This window comes from Chaetodon auriga, chromosome 13, assembly GCF_051107435.1.
Source record: "Chaetodon auriga isolate fChaAug3 chromosome 13, fChaAug3.hap1, whole genome shotgun sequence".
NCBI lineage: Eukaryota > Metazoa > Chordata > Actinopteri > Chaetodontiformes > Chaetodontidae > Chaetodon > Chaetodon auriga.
This window is the reverse complement of record NC_135086.1, coordinates 6,402,264-6,424,072: the sequence shown is the minus strand read 5'-3', so window position 1 is coordinate 6,424,072 and position 21,809 is coordinate 6,402,264. Positions and strand designations below refer to the sequence as shown.

At 42.1% G+C, this 21,809-nt stretch overlaps 1 protein-coding gene across 1 annotated transcript in view; it reads left to right on the top strand.

Moving 5' to 3' along the window:
* pth2ra (parathyroid hormone 2 receptor a) overlaps positions 1-21,018 on the top strand; it is a 38,748-nt gene extending 17,730 nt beyond the window's left edge. The window contains exons 8-13 of the mRNA XM_076747102.1: positions 4,121-4,181; positions 7,345-7,411; positions 9,104-9,198; positions 13,351-13,486; positions 16,222-16,263; positions 17,796-21,018. Coding sequence (XP_076603217.1) covers positions 4,121-4,181; positions 7,345-7,411; positions 9,104-9,198; positions 13,351-13,486; positions 16,222-16,263; positions 17,796-18,185 — 791 coding nt within the window. The 3' untranslated portion in view covers positions 18,186-21,018. The remainder of the gene's footprint in view (positions 1-4,120; positions 4,182-7,344; positions 7,412-9,103; positions 9,199-13,350; positions 13,487-16,221; positions 16,264-17,795) is intronic.
* Positions 21,019-21,809: the final 791 nt, after the last annotated feature.

The following is a 21,809-nucleotide window of genomic DNA, read 5'->3' as shown; positions in this document are numbered from 1 at the left end:
GTAGAGAAATATGTATTTCTCATGTAGCAGCATGACTTTCTAACCAATCCTCCAATTACTTCAGCAGAAATATATCCAAGAGCTCAAACTTGCAATACGGGCGTGCCAGTGTACAATTAAATATACGGACAAGACAAGGAATTAATATACTGTAAACTATGAATAATCCTTCTTTGCACCAAACGCCCAGTGGTCGTTAATATTGCGTGGACATGTCTGGTGGTACAAAGTGCACCTGCATTTATGAAGAAAAGAAATATCCTCAAACAGAACAAATGTCTTTATTACTGTTTTGCAGAAACAGAATGATCAATATCAGTTATTATCAGAAAATGAGCAGACGAAAGAAGGAACATGATATTCAATGTGAAACAGAAGCGCTGGAAGTATTTCTACTTTTTGTTCTTTTCTTGAACTCAAGTTTCTCAAAATGTTCAGTCAGGTGGATGTTTTGTGAGATTTTTCTCTTGTCTTTGCAGTCATGTGAACATAAAGGGAGAATTTCTGTCTCTTTCAGAGTCTCTTTTGTCATTTGTGCTTCTGCACTCTGTGGGAATTTGAACAGTTCATGCTGGACAGTTTAATAGCGTAGAAGGATTTCCTTTGAGTCTGGCTGTATGAAAGCCCTCTTTAGGCGTGCTGTCATCGCAAACACTGCTAACATTCAATAAAGATCATGATTTCGCTCGCTTTATTGCAGAGCCTTTCATGGTAATTCTACTATTGTTTGTACGGTAACTGGAAAGCAGCTCATTTCACAAGTATTGTCCAATGTCTTTAGCGACACAGCATCGTTAATTAGACTAATTAGCGTGTTTTTATGACTAAAGAATAAACACTGGAGGCTTTCCATCATGACACCGTCATCTGTAGTTGCAGCTTCGGTGCTGGTTTCATATAACAGCTGTTCAGCTGAATGTTTCTCCTGCTGATTCTGGACAATCTGCTGAAGACCAGAGGGGTTAAACTTAATGTATTCATTACATTACACACACAAAAATACACTGTTCTGCAACAACATCCTTTCTGCCTGATTTAAAGCACACTCACACACACAGTGACACACATAAGCACCTACAAGACGCCAAAAACAATAATATACACACAAGTAGGACAAAAGTTCGCAGCTTTAGGCTTGATGCTGTTTTGACTGGACATAGATGAGATTTTTTGTGGAGCTTTCTTATGAACACAGTTCCTTTTTTACGTCCACTGTTATTCACCAAAGTGCATCGTTGAGGTCTAACAAACCTCTTGGATGCATTTCTTTCCTTCTGAAAAACTTTTTTTTTATAAACTTTTTCATGTGAAACCATGTGTGTGTGTCATGTATCTTTATGCATACGCGCACGAGAACAAACAAAAAGGTGGCCCTCTCATAAAGGCATGGCTCCACGGTGGTGTAAAACTCCACAGAGTCCCTTTCACTCGCCTTGGCGTCTTCGTCTCCGTCTCACATGAACCCCTTCATTTTCTCTCTGGAGACCTAAGAACCAAATTACTGTTGTGGCACACATGTTGTGCCGCTCTGGTTTGAGAGAGTGAATTCAGCTGGAGGTAAGAAAGGAATCTTTTTGCAGCAGACGAACAAAAAAAAAAAAAAAACTTTTTCGAGAAGAGGTGTCTTATATAATGTAGATTGCACTGTTACGTGTATATTTACACTCCTCCTCTGTTGATCTTACTTTTTTCCTCCCCTGAGGACAGAGTGTGCTGTGTGCGGTACACATTGTAAAGCCCCTGTAGGTACACTATGACTGAAGCCATTCTGACACACACATGCTGAATAGGTGTTCTTTGCTACCTTTGTTTTAACTTTAAAGTAATTATGCAATAACTGCGATGCCAAATTCAATACTCTGAAATGGATAAAAAGGCTTTTAATTCCAATAGTAGCAACCATCAAGTTGAACAGTGTATATAAGCCATTCCTACTGCAGTGTTGTGTCCAGTGATCACCATAAATTTATGGTCCCATCACTGCACTTTCCTCTACTGTCGCATTCGCATAAAGCTCTCAGCCTCAGGTAAGATACAGCATCATGAAAAAACATCCATCTGTTTGAATATGTACTGAAGGATTGGGGAACACTTAGCGTCCACCGAAAGCAGAAGGAAGGAGCTTTCTCCAGAGCAAAGTCGGTCTTAATAATTTCAGCAGGGCGCATAAGTCATTTTATTATTTCTGAAAAAGTTTGATTCACACTGCCTGGTTCATGATCTGAATTCTTAGCTGATCCATCATGTAAAATCTACAATTCAGTAAGCTACGGTTAAACGGGGAAATTGTTCATAGCAAAATAAAAACTGCAGGAAACCGTTGACTCGGAGGTTTGGTTCGTCTGAGCAAACATAATGTGTGCAGCTTTGAGAAGAAGCTAATTCACATTTAAGTTCTGGATTGTATGTTTGGAGCCTCGTCAGTTATTGCAGTGGCTCTATCTTCTCTCCTTTTGTGGAACAAATACAGAATCTCTGTGCCTTTTTTCCCTCCAAATGACTGTTTTAGTCTTTGCTGGAGTGATTTTCTCTACAAAGTGCCCAATGCTATGATGTGCTTTGGCTTTTACTAAAGTGTACTGTCCAGCAGATTGCTTCGGGATCTGAGAAGAGCAGTTGGTCATCTGTTGCTTGTTGACAGCGGGGATGGCCCGACCATGTTTTGCTCCAGAGGTGGCTCGGTCTGTGCTTTCAGCAGCACAGATGCTACTGAATGATCATAGAAATATATCAGGAATAGCACAGGCAGCTGTGTGTCTCTATGATCCTCTCTCTCTCTCTCTCTCTCTCTTTTCCACGACTACATGTTGCTGTGGGTTACTTTGATTTTTGAAGGTGACACTACTCCATAGAGGATATAGGCTACAATGCAGTATAGAGTTGAGTATATATAGTATATAGTTGAGAGAATATTATAGATCCAAGATGAAACTGACAGAGGTGCAGGACTGAGAGAAAAAGGTTTAATTCAGGTGTGATTTCAGCACCTCGGACAGCACCATGGATTTATCAATGCACAGCACGGTTATGATATTTCAGAGTCGTCACAAACCTCAGTCAGATAAAGAATATATTCAACTAAACCACCCCTCTGCCCCTGCACTCTTTCTGTTGCGAGGGGATGGCAGGTTATCAAGTAGCCTCGTGGAGATAAGCAAATCCACATGCAGTCTTACCACATTCAGAAGTGAACCAGAGGCAGGCAGTGAAGCAGCCTTTGGAGTGGGTTTGATAATTCCCTGCGCTGATACATTAACACAGATCAAGTTTATGGTGGTGATTTGTTAAGAAGGGTCAGTGAGACCCACTGAAAGTGATGCCGCAATTCTAAGTTTCTTTAGGAAGTTGTGTGTCTGGACTTCGGAGGGGCCTCTGAAAATTTAGCCAATTCTTTGCAATGTGTGATATGAGAGCGAGTGTGAATATGTTTTTTTTCCACAGGCTTGCAGAGCAGATTTGTTTGTGTTCAAACGGCCGCATCTGTGTCATTTTACGGCAGACGAGTTCACCACAGAAGAAGTAGTTAAGGTGCAGGAGCTGAAGTGCGAAGGTCTGGGGGGGTGAAAGATATGAAATTGCTGCTTTTCTGTCAATATGCCGCCAGCTTGTGCAGAGAAGTCTGTGTGTAGTCTCCTCGAGTTTGTGTCAATATAAAAGCTCAAAATGAAACTGAGAAAACAACAATTGGTTTGGATGTTTAAATGATCGTACAGTATTCTGCATGCGATGGTAATTAGGGACTGCACCAAAATTACTGGGGATGATGCAGCATGGGTGATGTCGAGCCCTGGCATTCAAATCTCTGTGTCAGGGCTTCATTTCCTCCATCATAATCAACTAGTAAGATGAATATTTTAGTGATGCAGACGACAGTAACAGCTCCAGGGATGGTCTTGTTTTGGTCGTGTTTTTTTGTTTTATCCTCTCTTGTCAACCCTAAACAAGCGAGGTGATGCTCATCCTGACTGTGAAGTGGGCCGTGTGACTTGAAAAGGTCTAGCCATTAACTTAAGGTGCCGAATTGCGTCTCACCTTTACTTCCTCAATATCTTGTAAAGGAAATTAAATGGGAATGTATATGACATCAGCACGGCTCACTGTTTGCTTTGTGTGATTTCAGGTGTTCCAGCTGTGTTTGTGGCGGTGTGGGCGATTGTCAGGGCAACGCTAGCAGATGCAAGGTGAGAGAAGTCACACTGTGCCAAAGTGGTGTCTTTTTTCACACCAAAACAGTCCTGAAAAATACCAAGATTTTAAAAAAGGTCAACAAGTCGATTAAAGGGTAAAACGAGTGAAAAGTGACACAAAGAGAAATTCTGCATGATTTGATTAGTGCTTCATTTTGGTGACATTTCAATCATCAGTGAGAGCCAATGAACTATGCACGATTTAATTAGCAAAATGGTTCTGAATAAATGTTTCTTAAAGGAGCTCCTCATTTAAAAGCTGCTCTCATGTCAGGTGCTCTTCATGACACTGACTCTTTCACCCATGTGTGATTGTTAAACGTCTCATTCCTGAACCATGCTCATTAATCTGCTGCAGAAACCGCCTCCATTCTTCTGGGAAGGCTTTCACATGATTTTAGAACCTGGCTGCAGGAATTTGCTCCCACTCCCAAAGTGAGTTCAGCTCGATGAGACCTGGCTCGCTCTCGGCGGTGCTGGCCGGGGTTGAGGTCAAGGCTCTGTATGCAAAAACGTGTTTGGCCTGCTGAAAAGGGAAAAAACGTTCCCCAGACTGTAAGCACAGCTCCTGGTCTAAAGTATTGTACACTGTATCGTCAAGGTTTCCTCTAATTGGAACTACGAGGCTGGGACCAAACCATGAAAAACAGACCAAATGTACACAAAGTGTGCACATATACATGGTGTCAGCCATTAAGTGTATTTCACAAACACAAAAGGTAAAATTATTGGTGCAGTCCAGGATTTCTACAGGAGCACCGGTTTAATCTGTACTATTACGGCCGTCCACCTCATTACCCGTTTGTTGGAGAATCATCAGGTTTTGACTGCTGAGTTGAGAGCTGATTTTTAGAAATTCAGTTTTAATGGTGTTTCCCGTCAAACACGACCTGCGTCTGACTCTCAGTAGCCGCTAATAACATTCAATATTTGCTTCATTCAATATTTGCTTCACTGCTGTTGAACATTGAAAATAAGCCCGATTCTGTTAAAGTGCAGCTGAAGTGAAATTGCAGCACACAGTTTAATCCATCGTCTTGCCTTGAGAACTGTTTTGTGCGAGGTTGCAAGGCTGAATAATAATTACTGCCTTCCGTTTAAAACATATCTGCCTCTTCTTCATCTGCACAAATTTAATAGAATCTACTCCACCTGTTAATGCACTGCAGTTCATGCACTGCCCTTCCCTGAAGCTTGAAAGTCCCTCCAGACAGGAGCACAGGCCACCAGCAAAATGGCTACATCCACATATTATTTTTAATTATATTTCTCATCTGTGTGAACATTAGCTCATTTCCATTATATGCTAAGTGGTTGTTCCCTGCTGATGTAGCTGTTAAGTGAGAGCCACACAGAGGAAGTCATTTGTGTAAATGACATTGACTCTAGTTTAGCACACTTGAGCTGAGTTGACTTTATTTCCATCACAACAAACAATTGTAGGACCTCATTAGGAAAGCGTTCAACACAGCACACGAATAAAGCCATACCATAAATACATAATTAAATGCAGAGAAGACTTCCCAAGTCCTAAACCCTAAATTGCCCCTTGGTTGACTTTTCGTCCATGTATGACGACCCTGTGATCTGTCTCCTCTCAGCTCAGACCCACCGGTCACCAAAAACACAACATGCAGCCATAGAAAATAGCTTTTCTGAACAAGTCATTAGTTAGATTGTGCTCTGTCGAGACTGCTCATGGATCCTGGGAGACAGAAAGCTTTGTCATCATCATCGTCATCATCATTTCGTTAAGAGCAATACAAACTTGAAGTAGCAGAAGCTATATTTTAGACAACGCAGGCTTGTCAGATAACCCTGTTAAATAAAAAAAAAATGTCCTTGTCTTTTGTTTTTCTCTTTTGTCACTGCCGTCATTCACCTCATTAATCTTCATCTGCGCCCTGTGTCAATGTTTTTCAAGTCAAATTATTTACCCGATGCTCGCGTCCTCATATCTGCAACTTTGTGTACACACAACCAAACCGCCGCAGAGATTAAGGCAATTGTGGCATTTGATGTGTAACAGTGCAGAAGACAAATAGCGTGCTGTTGCTCTCTTGGCAGTACAGCAAATGAATTCACGCTCAGTGACCCGGAAAAGACACGCGGCCATAAATGGGAAGCTGTGTGGAGCCTGTGTGCTGTTGCTTTGTTGTTGCTGGTACTGTATCAGAGTTGAAGTAGCTCTGTGCTAACTAGTGGCACGGTGGCACACACTGTCGCCTCACAGCAAGAAGGTCCCGGGTTCGAATCTCGCTGCGGGCACTGGGTGTGTCCTCCACCATGCTTCGGTGCCTGCTGCTCGAGGAGGGCCTTTCTGTGTGGAGTTTGCATGTTCTCCCCGTGTTCACCTGGGGTATCCTCCGCAAAAATATACCCCCACTAAAAACATGCAAGAAGATCACCACCTGACCAATGGTGACGAAGAAGATGGGTCCCCGGGCGCCGGTCTGGCTGCCCACCGCTCCTGGTCTGCCGCGGAGGAAGGACGACCAGGATGGGTGAAAAGCAGAGGATAAATTTCACCTCGTGTGCAGTGTCTGCATGTACGTGTGTGACAAATAAAGGGGAATGTCTCCCCCTGATTCTTCTTCTTCTTCTTCTTCTTCTTCTTCTTCTGTTGAGGTCATGGGAGCTGCTGATGTGCTGCATTATGGATTACACATTTTGTTAACTTTTACTTTTACTCCTTTGATTTTTTAATTTTTACAGTACTAGCATCTAAGTTTAGGAAGTCCGTGTGTGAATGTACTGCGACTTAATGTTTGTGATACAACTGCATAAAAAAAATAAATCCAAACTTGTAAAAGTAATGGTTCATGAATGGAGATAATGCCAGGCCAAAGTCCTGACATCAGTATACGTGACATGACATGTATCTGATGTCGTGTACTGTAGAAGATGTTTTTTTTTTTGACAAACATTTTATGCCAATTTGAGTATTTTCTAATCAAAATGTAAACCTCCGTTTTTGTTTTCTCAATGAATTTAGCCAATTGTCTGGTGCCAGTTTACCTCTGAGTCTGTCTCGTATTTCTCTGAACCTTCAAATTGTCTTTTAAATAACACATCCCACCTTCTTCTTCTTTGCTCTGCTCTGTCATTTTTCCCGCTCCTCTAACTTCATCTTCTTCTGAATTTGTGTCAATGGCAGGTGTTGGGAGTTAAGTGCTGGTAACATTAAGTGGATCTACCAGGTTCCCATCCTGACAGCCATTGGGGTAAGATTGTGAGTGTGAAAAACAGAGTGTCAGTGTTAACAGCTGTTTTCAGCTTTGCCAGTCGTCCCTTTTGTGTGTCCAACCCGTGAAGGTGTGCCTCACTCCCAGGTAGTCAAAAACTGATGTTTTGTCACATACTGACGCGCAGGGTACCGTTTAGCTTGTGTATGAATGACAGGCTTTCTAACACACTGTTAATGTTGTGAAACAGTTGCAGTTTGGTTTGGTTTCTGCACCAAAAATACTCGGTTAGGTTTAGGAAAAGACCAACCCCCTCCAGTGTTTCTAAGTGGTATTACTGTTGACGCTATTGTCTGTGAAGATTGTTATTCGTCCGGCTCAGGGTGCTTCTAAATGCTCCCAAACTTGATGTGCGTGGCAATTCATGTCATCCAAGGGCTGTCATCTAATGTGTCAACAGATTCTGAGAGCTCCTCGCCTCAGGAAAGCTCTTATTTCCGTGTCCTAAGGCTTCTTTTACGGACAGCGTTGTAAAAACCCTATAACAGAACTCAGATTCTTAACAGCTTGGTTCTGTGGATGATACTGTCAGTCAGTCGCTCGGTCGACATGGCAGATCGGCTGTCATGACATTTTGCGTACACACCCACGGCCCCCAGAGGATGAATCCCACTGACCCCAGTGATCCCTGATTTTACCTCTAGCACCACCACAAGCAGGTGAAGCAGTGAGTAGCACTGCCGCCTCACAGCAAGAAGGCTCTGGGTTGGAATTGATCAGATAAGTCTGGCGTGGAGTCGGCATGTTCTCCTTGTCTCTGTGTAGGTCTCTCTAACCCTCTGGCTGATATATACCAATTACAAGTGAAGCATTTCCTCCTTTATACATGCATACCCACTCGTCCAGCTGTATTGTTGTCTGTGTATATACGTATGATAACAATAAAGCAACGGAGAAGAGGAAATAAAGAATAAATAACGTCAAGTGTTCGTGGCTGCATGCAGAAGAGCATCAGAAAAGCGTCAACTCAAATCCAGTTACTCATGTAAGGATTTTACAGGTGGCACGTAGCGCTGGAGACATGATGCAGATTCAGTGGTCCGAGTCTTTAGCTGTGGAAAAAACGTAAGCCCCAATTTGCATCTTTCAAATTACTTTGCCACAGCTTCATTAAAGTCTCCGAGAGGAAATCCTAGAATTTGGCCAAAAAAGGACGGTTTTTTTTTTCATTTTAGTAATTATGAAAATTGAATGGATTCCACAGAACACTACAGTGGATCACTTCAGGGCACGTGTACGCCTCGAAAGTGTTTTATTGTCCACAAAATTAACCTTCAAGAGTTTCCTTATGATAAACAGAGTTGAGAGTGTTGAGGCAGATAATTGTACAGACGATGGTTACATGAAGTTGGATAGTTATATGTAGCGTTTGTGCTGAAGTCTTTGTGTTACCAGATAAGTGACATTTCAATGTTGGACACACGCTCTGTGCTCTTTTCTTTAATTTGTAGTAATAATATATCTTTTGTGAATATTAATGAATGACAAGCACACGTTTGGCTCCACTCTTGAAGAAGCAGACGTTCTTTAGTCCATCATATAAAAGACCCTCATGTACAATTACCAGTGACTTCTTATTTTCCATATATGCCAGTTATAGTAGCAGGTACTAAGAGCACGTACATGTACTGCATAAATAAATAGTTTTCCATCTCTGTTCTTCTGTTTCAGCTCAACTTCTTCCTGTTCGTAAACATCGTACGAGTGTTGGCCACCAAAATTCGAGAGACAAACGCTGGGAGATATGACACCAGGAAGCAGTACAGGTTTGTACTCAGCTGAGTTTGATGCACATCGTTCTCCAGCCTCTTTCTGTGATCGCTCACCTTGAATGTCAGTCTCTGCGTGCTATTCATGAACTGCAGTGAAATGCATTGTATGTCCAATTATGACCAATAGCATGATTTTGTGCTCAGTTAACACAAAGTTTAGTGATTGAGGTGATTATAGAGGGTGAATGAGGGCAGGTTTAAGTTGTTGAGACCAAGTGGAGTAACCAAATCTGTTTCACTCCTTGTGTGCATTATGTTACTGTTTGGCAAGTGAAAGCTTTTTAGCTGCTTAGCGTGGGCGAAGAGCTTTCACAATCAGTTTTGTATAGTTGGAACCAGAGTTTCTGAAATGCCGTTCCACGTGTGCAGGGAGATTTCACAGCCCTGGATAAATGGGAGAAATTCCAGTGAAACATTGTCTGTGTTTATGGGCCCTATTTTCCCTGTTTTCTGCTGAAGTGACTAATGGGCACAGTCGCTCCAGTATTTTGCAAGAATGCTGCAGCCGGCAGCCGCGAGAAGTTGATGTACATCCACTAAAAGTGTTTGTTTTATTCTGTCTCTGACAACATAATGGGAAGGATGCTGGCAGAGTTAAACCTTTCTGTCTGAGAGTAAGATCCTTTTTGTTTAGCAGAAACAGCTGCTGTATTTCTCTCGCCAAAGCCACCAGACCCCATTCAGAGAAGCAGTAATTTTGTCATTGTTGAACACACTTCATTCAAAGCCCAGACACAAAGTAAAACTCACCAAAACCATCTTGGTTCATGTTTCCACTGCTCTAGCAATCCCCACCGACTCTGGTCTGGTTGAAATGAACTCTTAATTCACCGAGTTGGATGTGAAGTATCAGGAGAGGAGCCAGAGAGGGGCAGCGTGGAAACCACCGTGTAGAGCCTTTAACTGGACGTTATGACCAGAGAGATTTAAATATGTCAGACTTCAGCAGATTTTCCCTTTAAAAAAGCAGAAACCCTGGTACATAGCCATGTTGTTTTTAACCTTAAAGGATAAAGCTGTCTGTTATCGCTAATAATCCCCCAAAATGACCTAAATCAACAGCGCGTTAGTCCATCTCTCCATCATTTCTGACTTCACTACCCTGTCTTTTACCCTCAGCTCCAAACACATTTGTTGCTATAATAAGACATGAATAACAAAGACATGAATAAAACATATCACAAATACATGGTCTCATTTTACAAAAGGCTCTGCAGCTTCCTGGTTAATGTGGTTTTCTGCAAATGTTACTCAAACAGAGTAAATTGTGCATCGGGATTATTTTTGGTTGTGAAATAACTTGTTACAGCAGCATGACGGTGTGTGAGGGACCTGTGCATCCTAATTGGTGGTTCCCTGCTGTTTCCTTCAGGGCCATCATGATGTTCACATGTGTAGGAGTGAATTTCCTCAACAATGATTGGATGAATTGCCATGAAATTTGGTTAACTGTGATCCTTTCTGTTTGTCTGTTCTCGATTTATGACCAAGTACCTGTAAAGCTATCTACAGCTAACTAACTGAAGTAGTTCATGTTTAGGGTTAATCAGCTAATGTTAACATGCTAACACACCAAACTAAGAATAAGTTATCTGTCTATCTGTCTCTAACGCTCAGATTTGTTAGTAGGATCAGTTCATTGTTGTTTTTCCTTCCTGTCATGTCTGTTGTGACATAAACAGAAATACGGCCCTCAGTATGAGCACAGCCTTTGTGCTTTATTAACACACAGAACATCTACTTTTTGTGTGTTAATCTCGCCGTGAAATCAGATTAAAACCAGTGATGTTGTTGATTTTCCCAGACACACACACACACACACACTTGCACAGATATAATTTAATTAATTATAATTTGTTTTTAGCATTTTCACATCTGCAGTTATCACCATTGTTCTTCTCTGCTAGTGCTGCCTTCAATGTGTCAGATAAAACGTACTAATTACAGTGTATTTTTCTAAGAAGAGCACCATATTGAATGCTGCAGGCGAGATCGCTTTGTGTGGATGAGCTGCCGATGAGTCAGAATAGATGATAGTGATCAGCTGCGGTACACTTTTAGCCGTGCTGGAGGATGAATGTTTGCCAAATGCAGCACATTTCATACAAACAGAAAAATCTACATGAAGTCAGGGTGCCCAAATCAGCAAGTACGGAGAAAGGAAGCAGGTGAGAGGAAATTTGTCTTTGACTAAGATAGACTTTGGATGTTCATTCAACCCAGCCACTAACAATATGATAGCTCCATTAGCTCGCTGGTAATTAAAGGAAAACTTGGCTCACAGTATTGTAAAAATGAAAGTAGAACAGTAGTACTTAAGCACATAGCATGAGTACGTCACTTAAAGGATGATTATAAAAGGTCAAACCAATTAAGTTCTTATGCATTTAAACCACACGTCTTCAGGCTCTTTATAAGGGATGCTGCGCAAGTAAGAGCAAGAAAGCTGAATAACAGACAGCAAAGGAAGTGAGGATTCAATTTTAAACTCAAGTCATGCTGCTGTGTTGTGTACTCCTAGTTACAAAAAATGTAATTGCTAAAAAGAATGGGAACTGAAAATTGCATCCTGGATTGCAGCACGTTAATCGTATTTTACCTCGGCTGAACCTCGTCAATTCTTTTTTTTTTCACATGAGCAGTCGAACCAGAATTGCAGGGAGGGATGTGCAGGGGAGGAGATCACCGAATGACCTCTCTCTGCTGGACGAAGCACTTTGCTTTTCAGCCCTTCATATGGAAATCACCATGAATATGGATCCTGCAGATCATTCTGTTTTGCATTATTGAAATTTATGCAGGCGTTTAGCACAAGTGGCCTGGTTGAAGTAGTGTTTTGATTACAGATAATTACAATTAGAAATGACTTACATTGACTATTCCAATAATAAATTAAAACTCCCATGCATGTGACAGTTTGCCAGTGAGTGTTTCTGTCGCAGCTGAAGGAATGATTTCTCCATCCTGCAGAGAATTGCTGCAGTTCTGTTCAGTGATTGAAGGTAAATGTGTTGAATGAATGTTCCCCTTCTGTGCAGATCTGCGTTTCTGTAGTTGTCAAAGTTGCTTTGATAACTTTCTTGTTATCCTTTTTCCCAATCTCGACACATGACCCCTTACATTCCCAGAAGAGTTTGAATAGATGCAGCAAACAAGAAGCCTTTAAGGGAGCGTATCTATTTCAATTCATTCTGCAAAAACAAATCACATGTAGCTGCTTTTCCAATCCGGGATCTTGACCTCTGCCAGGTCGACTGCATGCCCCGAGCTGCTGTTACATACGGTCCAGATGCTCTTCATAAACTGAAAGGATGAAGAGAAGCCCCCTGTGTCATTTTCTCTGGAGGGCTGTCTGAGCTTTAGCAGCCTTTGTTTGACTCTCACTAACATTTCTTTGAACATAATGAGAAAGATTCACTGTGTGCAGCTGCTTGTAAATCAGTCAGTGATGATGATGAAGTCTGTCATGCTCTTATATCTCAGATGCTGCTTTGAAGGGTCACTGTGCACATCTTCCACTGTGTTAACATTGTATTCTTCATGTTGGATTGCAATGAATTGTAGTTTGCAGCGTTTGGATTGATTGGAAAAATAATGTAAATGTAAATATCTCACATCCATGACTCACACACAACTCAAAGCACTGCAAAGACCTCAGGTAAAAATATACACATCCCCACCAGGAAATAGTCCCCCTACAAAGTTATTTTACAGAACAAATTCTGTCACGTCTAGATTTAGATGTGTAGGCCGAAGTCACCAAATATTAAAGCTGTTGTCAAACTCTGGGACCCAGAGTGAGTTAGCAGGATTCGTAATGCAGCTTCTGCTGACACAAAGCCTGAACAATAAGCTGAAAGAAGCTCCTGTGCTTCAGTGTCGCAGCGAAGAAAATTTCTTCATGGACAGGTTTGAATTATTTTCCTGTACTTCTGTATACAAACCAGGAAACTCTCAGTCTGTGGAAGAAATGTGAGCTTTTCAGTGAAAAATCATTGTTGATATCAGTATCGAGACTGTTGGAAACGCCCTATAGAAAATGCTGCTATGTAGAGCTCAAATGTCTTGTTTACAAACAAAAAAACTGTGTGTGTGTGTGTGTGTGTGTGTGTGTGTGTGTGTGTGTGTGTGTGTGTGTGTCTCCAGGAAACTGGCCAAGTCCACCCTTGTGTTAGTGCTGGTGTTTGGCATCCACTACATCATCTTTGTTGGGATGCCAACATTTGAAGGGCCGAGCTGGGAGGTCCGCATGTACTGTGAGCTCTTCTTCAACTCCTTTCAGGTGCTTTCTGACTCCTTTTCTGTAATATATGAGGAACTTTTTTACAGGATGTCTTGAAAATCATCCTGTAACTTCGCTCACTGAAACAGTCACACAAGCATGAGGAGGTGGTTCAGTGTCTTTTACTGTAGAGGCTGAGCATAATAACAAGTCAACATCACAAAGTCAGCATGGGAACTCTGTCCAACTTCCAGCACCATTAACACACACACACACACACACACACACACACACACACACACACACGGACAGGGCTGAAACTGTTTTGTTGACACACAAACAGAGCGAGCGCTTCCCTCTGTGGGCTGGCTCATTGTAACCTCTAACATTTTCATTTCACACTGTGGGACTGACCACAATTATCCTCTCTCGCTGCCTGTGGGTGACTGTCTGTGTCACAGTCAACTCTGCCCTGCATTATTCAGCGAAGCGGCTTTATAATGAGATTGACTCATAATTCAGCTCTGCCTTAGTTTAAATGTGTAACTTCAAACTCCGTGTAAGTACAGGATTAATTAATGTTTCCTGTATCTTAACTAAATTACAGCTCATGTGTATTTTATTTGTATTATTTTTGGACCCTGTCATACAAACCTGCAAACTAATTTTCAGCTTGACCTCAAATTAAGTCAGCCTGATGAATTAATCCGTTAATGAGCGCTTCAGTGGATAAATTTAAATGGATGAGACAAATCAAACGACACCACAGGAGCTAAGAAGAGTCACACATGCTCTCTACATGACTGCTTGTTTCATGGTCTGTCTCACATGTAGATTTGATTTCTTTTACTATATAAAGTCCATGATATTCTTTAAACAATAGAAAGTGTTTCTCCAGTACATTGAAAATGAAATGTAAGCCCCAAGTAAGAAAAAACTTCAACTTTCAATCATGCTATAAATCTAACCAAGTAGTTTGTACATGAAATGTTTGTCAGTGTTCACAAACAGGAGGAACGACCCAAACTGACTTCATGCTCACTTTGTGAATCCAAAAGTCTTTTAATAAACTAAATGAGATGACTGCGAAGGGGCAGAAACTCCAGTGTATCACGCACAGTGTATAGAAATCACAAAAGGTCATGATCGTGTTTTATTAGATGCATGTGGGAAGATTCATCAAAGTAATGGATGTCACCAAACATGTGACCCATGCATGATGATGCACAGCGAAGTCTGTCTGCAGATGGAGCGCACGTAATTCCTGCTGAAACCGGACGGCTGCAATCAACCAGAAGACATCAAACTGATTCCTCATGCAATTAAATCACATCGGTTTTATTTTTGGTGTACATTTGTACTCGTTAAGTGAGTTGAATCGAAGTGAAAGAGGCACATTTAACAGACATGGAATGGTTTTTGGTCTGTGTGCGCCTCTGCCAACTACAGCCAAACATCTACTTTGCTGCCTGCATTTGTGGGCAGAGACACAACAAAAACCCAATTTCATGAAAAAACAAGCTCGGTTTGAAGCCACGTTATTACCAAACAGACACAAAACAAGGGATGCGCCTGATGAAAACGGCTTTGCACCTGTTGAAAGTAACAGCTTAAACATGGATCTTAACTGTATGTATTGAGGTCTATATAATAATTCCACATTTGTTTATCATCTATGACTCTTGGTATTCAGTGTGTTGAATAACTATATTCAACCTGATTTCTAAAACACATCAAATTTGACCAAAAGCATTTATTAGAGTAGCTCAAATTTCACTTGGAAATATCATTATAATGCGAAATGATTCAAAAAAATCTAATTTATCTATTAATTAATCTCATTTCGATGAGCTCCTGCTTTTATTTAAACCTGAATGCACAAAGCGTTTGCAGCCCTGAATCAAATGGAAGAGGACCCGAGACAGTTTCCTGTCAGGTGAAGCACTTTGAGAAGCTGGGAAGCTACTTGATTATTTATCTGATCATCACACGCGAAGCACCGAGACATGAGAACCATACGTATATATGGAAAAAATAGAATACGTGCAGCCACTCACAAACAGATGCTCAGACTGAGACCTGACTGCTACAACCCTGTTTCAAAAGAAGTTGGGACACCGTGTGAAATGTGAATGTGATGGTTTGCAAAACACCGAAGCCACACATTTAATTGGAAATGGCACAACATATCAAATATGAAGTGTTGTCTCATGGCGGTTGTTTTTGTTTGTATGGAAATCACAAGGAAATAATCAAATGTAGTGAAGTACCTCTCTTACGCTACTCTTCGTCCACTCTTATTTCAAACTTTACTGAAGTAAATCTGATTAAAAAAAAAGTCCAGTTGGAGTCAAACACTTTTCTTCTGGAGGCTGTTCTTTCTTGCAGAGTACGCTGTGTTCATTTAAGCTTCTCACAGAGTCACTGCCTGGCTGTCGCTCAGCAGCAGCAAGGCACTCTCACTCACACACACACACACACACACACACACACACACACACACACACACACACACACACGCGTCTTCCCATAAATCCACGATTTCACAACTGTGTCTGTCCTTTAACGTCCTATCGCCATGGGAACACAAGGTGAAACAGCCAGAGAGATTTCAGACTTTTTTCATCAGATAAGCACCGTTAGAGGCAGCGTGGAACATCCTCATCTTTTCATTTCAGAGCAGATAAAGTGCATTTGCACTATGTTGACAGGAATGGACTGCTGTGCTCACACACCATACCTGACATGTGTTCACACTTGGTTCCTGATCTTGTATATCAATTTCTTCCTTTCAGGGTTTTTTTGTGTCCATCATCTACTGCTACTGCAACGGAGAGGTGAGTGGATCAGCCTTCATTCGGCACAAACACTGCAGAACTACAGCAAATACAAACGAAGGACTTAAAACTGACCTTTAGTTTGGTTTCAGGTTGATCAAAGATTAATCGTAGCCGCTGTGAAGGCATAGAATTACTTTATTGGCACGCAGAAGAAATAAAAACCCTGGTAGCTCCTCAGCACAGCGTCCCATGTTCCAGTCCAGTCCAGGACCTCTGCTGCATGTCATTCCCTCTCCCTCACCTGCCTTTCCTGTCTCTCTTCGGCTGCCACTAGCCGTGTTTCCATCAAGGTGTTTTTATGCACATTTTGAAATATTGCGTTCAAAACAGCAAAATTTGAAAAAACTCCCTGAATTTGTTCTTTTCTGACATGAGAGAACAGTGATAACGTGCCCAAATGAGCAAATTCCTACAGACATTCTTCTTCTACTCTGTTTATTACAGCCATGCATAGTGTAGCTTATACCGCCAACTTCTGATGAAACTACGCTCTGTGCAGCCGAGTTTATTCGCTCCGAACAATAATCTTTAAAAAGTGACAGACTGTAGCTACGTGTCTTTTTTCAAATTAATCTGCTTCTTGCCCTCTCAAATCAAATCAGATGAAAAGTGCCGCCGCCATGTTATCAGCCGTTTTCCCTCCCTCTGTCTCCCTCGTCTAGCTCATTACACTTTTGTGCTCAGCACTCTCGGCTGGCAATCAGAACGGCCATTTCTGCCAGTTTCGTCTCTGGGAAGCCCTCTCTGCTATTTATGCCTTTTCTCTCTTGCAGTTTGTGCTCCACAGAGTGTCCTGTGGAGCACTCAGTTGAACCTCAGAGTGACTGCGAATAAAACATCTCAAAATTAGACAGGATTTTTCTTTTCTGTTGAAATTGAGCTCCCTATAGGAATTCTTTTTCAATAACAGTAAACAAAACGTCTTGTGTAATGTGAAAGGGTCTCATCCGAGCATTAACACCCTGCTCTGCAGCTCCACGCGGCTTTAAACTGCTCTTAATGCATTGCTTTAGTCATTCGGCCCACACATAGAGGCTTTAGTTTCATCTCACCAGAGAAAACAATATGCAGCTGCATCCGGCAAACAAGCGCAACCTGAGTGTTTGCTATTTGTTATAGAATTAAGTGGTAGAGATGGAAAATAAAGATGATGCTGGTGAAGACAAACATGGAGGTGTTTCTCAGGAGTTCAGCGGGATGCTTAATATAAGCATACAAGCTCTGCTTTTGCATTTGCTATCGGGCAAATCACCTGCTCATATATTAGCTTTTTGAAGGAATTTTGAAGCTGAATTACATTTTCCACAAATGTATCAGGAGTCTGACAGGAGAGAAATTACAACAAATAAACCAAGTTGAAAAAGCATTTGCAAAAACCTAAAAGAAAATGTAACCAGCTTATAGAAAATGATTCCATATGTCAAATCAGGACAACCCAGATCTTTGCAGTGAAATACGTCAGAATAGGGCTCCTTCTGCACTCTGTGGTAACTTTGCAATCATTTTTTTGATCCTTCGCATGCCGACAGGTCCAGACAGAGATTAAGAAAACATGGACACGCTGGAACCTGGCCTTTGAGTGGGAGGGCCCGGTGGTCTGCGGCCGCTACCGTTACGGCTCAGTCGTTGTCGGCCTCAACAACAACAACAGCACCAGCAGCCAGTCCCACCTGGCCGGGGGCGGCCCCTCCACACGCTCCACCACGCTCGCTTCGAGCCGTGTTTATCGGAGCGCAGGCCCCCCCGTGATCAGCATGCACGCCACCCTCCCAGGGTACGTGATCAGCAGCTCAGACCCCTCCATACCCGAGGAACCTGAGGACAGCGGCCCCAAGCAGGTGGACGATATCTCGCTGAAGGAAAATCTGCCTGTTCTTAGTCCCAGTGCAACAGCTGAGGATGAGGAGGAGACGCTGTAGCAGTCAGCTAACGTCAAAACAGGGTGGAGACTGATGAGAAAGCTTGTAGGTGGAGCGGCTTCCAGTCTCATGGATGTCAAGCTCTAACGAGGGCATCAAAGGTGAACAAGACCTTCACTTGAAAAATGCCTTGAACCTCTTTAGGAGAAAGAACTGACACATACTAAGTAATAAAACCACACGTATGAAGCTGAGTGCCAGTTGGCCACTGGAAGTCACCAAAATCTGAAATGTTCAAATTGTCCAAACGGTTGAAAAATGAAGAAACATCAACGTGACTAACGGTTTGAGACGTGCAGAGAGCAAATATCTCATACGTTGACCTCCTCAGCCTCCACAGCTACACTTTTCACTCGCTGTGTGAAAAACATGAATAATAATTATCCCTGCTGGAGACTCTGTGTATGAATGTATTTGCAGGAGGCAGGAGGTGAAGTGCGAACTACAAAAGACGTCTAAATGTATATTTCAACGTGAGTTTGAGAGGCTGCTGCACCTCAATCGTTTCGAACCTTCAGAAGCGTAGAAATGACACACGTGAAACCTCTGCGGGCGTCTGTAGATTTCAAAATGGACTAAAAAGGCAGATTAAACATTTATGCTTCTAAAGGAGGGCAGTGCCATTTCTTTTCCTTTTTCCTGCTGTCATTATGATTGTGTATAACAAGAGTAGCATAATTGAGGATAATGAAGAGGCAGAAGAAGAACAGAGCGCACGGAAACACATGAGAAATATACATAGAAATAATGAACTGAGGCAACCGGGTGGACAGAAGGAGAAGATTGATGCTTTTTTAAAAGGTACCAGCAGCTGTAGAATAATACTGATCTCCTGGAATGAAGATACTTAATGAACCTTTGTTCATGCCAACAATACAGCCGAAAATGTGCTTACAGGAGCTTCTAAGCCTTCACTTGGCTTAATTACAATTCCAGCCGGGGATGATATTTGTCATGCAAGAAGAGGACACGTCCTGATGATGAAACCTTTTCATGAACAAATTCAGTGTCACGCTGAACTAATGTGCCTGCTTGTACAGTGAAAGCACTTTGTGAAGACTCTTTGTGAGGAGAAACTTGCAAGCTGCAGCTGCAAATGGAGCGGAAGGGTAATGCAGAATATTTTTTTATGTGTGATTTGAAAATCAAGCCCAAAAGAAATGGAGACATCGCTCACTTTTTGGGAGATGCATCGATGTGCACGGACGATTTTGGCTTTCATCGCCTTGGGCTGCTGACAGTTGTGGATTCACCTACAATGTGTACCGCTTGTAAGCAGCGACACAACACTTGTCACAGTCAGCAGTGTGCACGGTTTCTATGGCAAATCAAATGTGGCATGAAGACACCATTGAAATCACAATTTTCTTATTTTTTGCAATCAACTGTTGTGCTGACTGTGAAGGGCTACAATTGTTGGCTGTTTAACTGTTCTGTGTCTGTTTCGTGTCTGTCAGTGCAGTTCAGGGGTTAGTCTTTTTGAAGTGGGGTGGTATGAGATGCTTAGGTGGTGGTCCTGCTATGCATTGTACCACTGTGGACAGGGTCAGCAGCAAGACGTATTTTATATGCTATATTTAGAATATTTTCACTGCTTTACTTTGCTGTCAGGCGGTCCTTTCCGATGGGGAATTGAAGCCGTTACGGCCATCTATTCTCTCCTCGAAGGCACCAGACAAAAACCTTAATTTTACCTTGCAGAAAAGGGGAGTTGCTGCTCTACCGCTGACTCTGAGTCCCACAACAACAAAAACATATGAACCAACAGAGGCGCTGTTTTCGTCAAAGGAGTCTCATGGTTTTGAAGAGAGTGACACTATAGTTCCAGCTTGCTGTTGGAAAGAGTTGTCTGTCAGCAAGGCAAAGCAGTGGAAACTTTCTAAATGTAGCATACGCATGATGAAAATCCGGTTTGCTGCCTGTCCACAGCAGTATGACGCTTAGCTTCCATGCCACCACTCCTGTCTGCTTCTCCAGACTGGGGCTGTACAGGGGGCTACTGTAGGTAACACACTGACTATTGATAAGTAACCTACCTCATACATCCCCACTTGAAAATATCCAAACTCACCCTTCAATGCAGCGAATCCTTATTGTACATGTGCTCTCCTGCTGCGACAGAAACTTTAAAAAAATGACTTGAAAGGATCCGTTTCAGTCTGTTTATGTGCTAAATGCATTTGGCGTTTTTTTCTCTGTGATATTTGTTTGTGTTTTTTTTCTCTTCTCGCTCCATTTATCCTCCCTCCCCTCCCCCCTGCTGACATCTTCTAAATGTTTTATGTTTTCAACAGCGACCCGTTGAGCTGCTCTTTGAAATTGTAGCAGGAACATGTTTAATATCTGATTCAAAGTGACCCGAGTGTCATACAACTCAAACTGAAAATGCAGTTTTCATGGCTTTCAGCAGTGTTTGTCAGCGTGACCTCAAAGCACTTTCTACAAAGCCCTTAAAATGATGCACTATGTACTCGTACAAAGCACCCCTCAGTGTGACAGATGCATAATGTGGCGGCTCTGTTAAGGGGACATTTTGGGGGATCACAGGGTCGACATTAAATTGGTCTCAATACTGTGACAATATTTTTGTCGGTTACGATCAAATGATTAACTGTCGCACCCAGTGTCCATTTTTTGTTCCAGACACCCTCCACCTGTTTGGTCCGGCTCTTATCAGGCGGATATGCTTCGGTCTGAACCCAGCGTTGGTTTAGTGCAGGGCCTGGAGGTGGGGGAAGGTGGTTAGCCTGTGCCAAAAGAAGAGGAATTCACCGTTCCTCCAAAGTTTCTCCACAGCTGTCTTATTCACATGTTTACTGCTGATCTTAAAGTGTTTGAGGTGTGTTGCTTGCTAGCCTTTTAAAGGGCTTAATTGGCGGTTTGAGCAGCCTGCTGCCAGTGTGTCGTCGGTTGCATGTTGCTGCCAGAGATCGTCGTTTAATTGAATGTTTTTGGGTCTCTTTGTTTGTTTATGAGAGAAAGATTTTACAAACAAGAGTAAACTTTTCAGGACATAGCCATAGTGGGAAATGCATCATATAACCTCCAACTATCTGTACATTGAGCTTCTCTCCGTGTATAATTAGCATTGCTCAGTCTAAGAGATGCGACAACATTAAAGGCTGGTTTGAGGTTGAGTGTCCCGGTCTGTGTTTGTGTGAGCTGTGTGCGATCTAACAGATCAGCATGCTCTGCTACCTAGAGCTTATGCTGTATTAATGACTACCACTTTGTTGTTCATTTCAAAGATACACTCCTCCTCTCTTGTAGTTTGTCATAGAATTGCGCTTAATTGCAGTCCACCGTGGAGAAGAAAAGCAGAGAACACACTCTCAAGCAAACACAGTCAGACAAATAAGATCCCTGTTGGGCATTTGCAGAAAAGAATCACAGCTCAACACAGCGGTGACTCATTAGCCAGTAGATGCTATGATATATGAGGCTTGTTCACCTCTGTTGTGTTTCATTTGAAAATAAAACATGTTGTTTTTGTTTTTCAGGTAAAATGCCAAGCTTTCAGCTGCTAAATATGGAAATGATTCAGTATACAATTAGACAAGACAACACCAAAACACTGTCTCTACATAGATGAATACTACTAGTAATTGTAGTGTCTCATAGCAG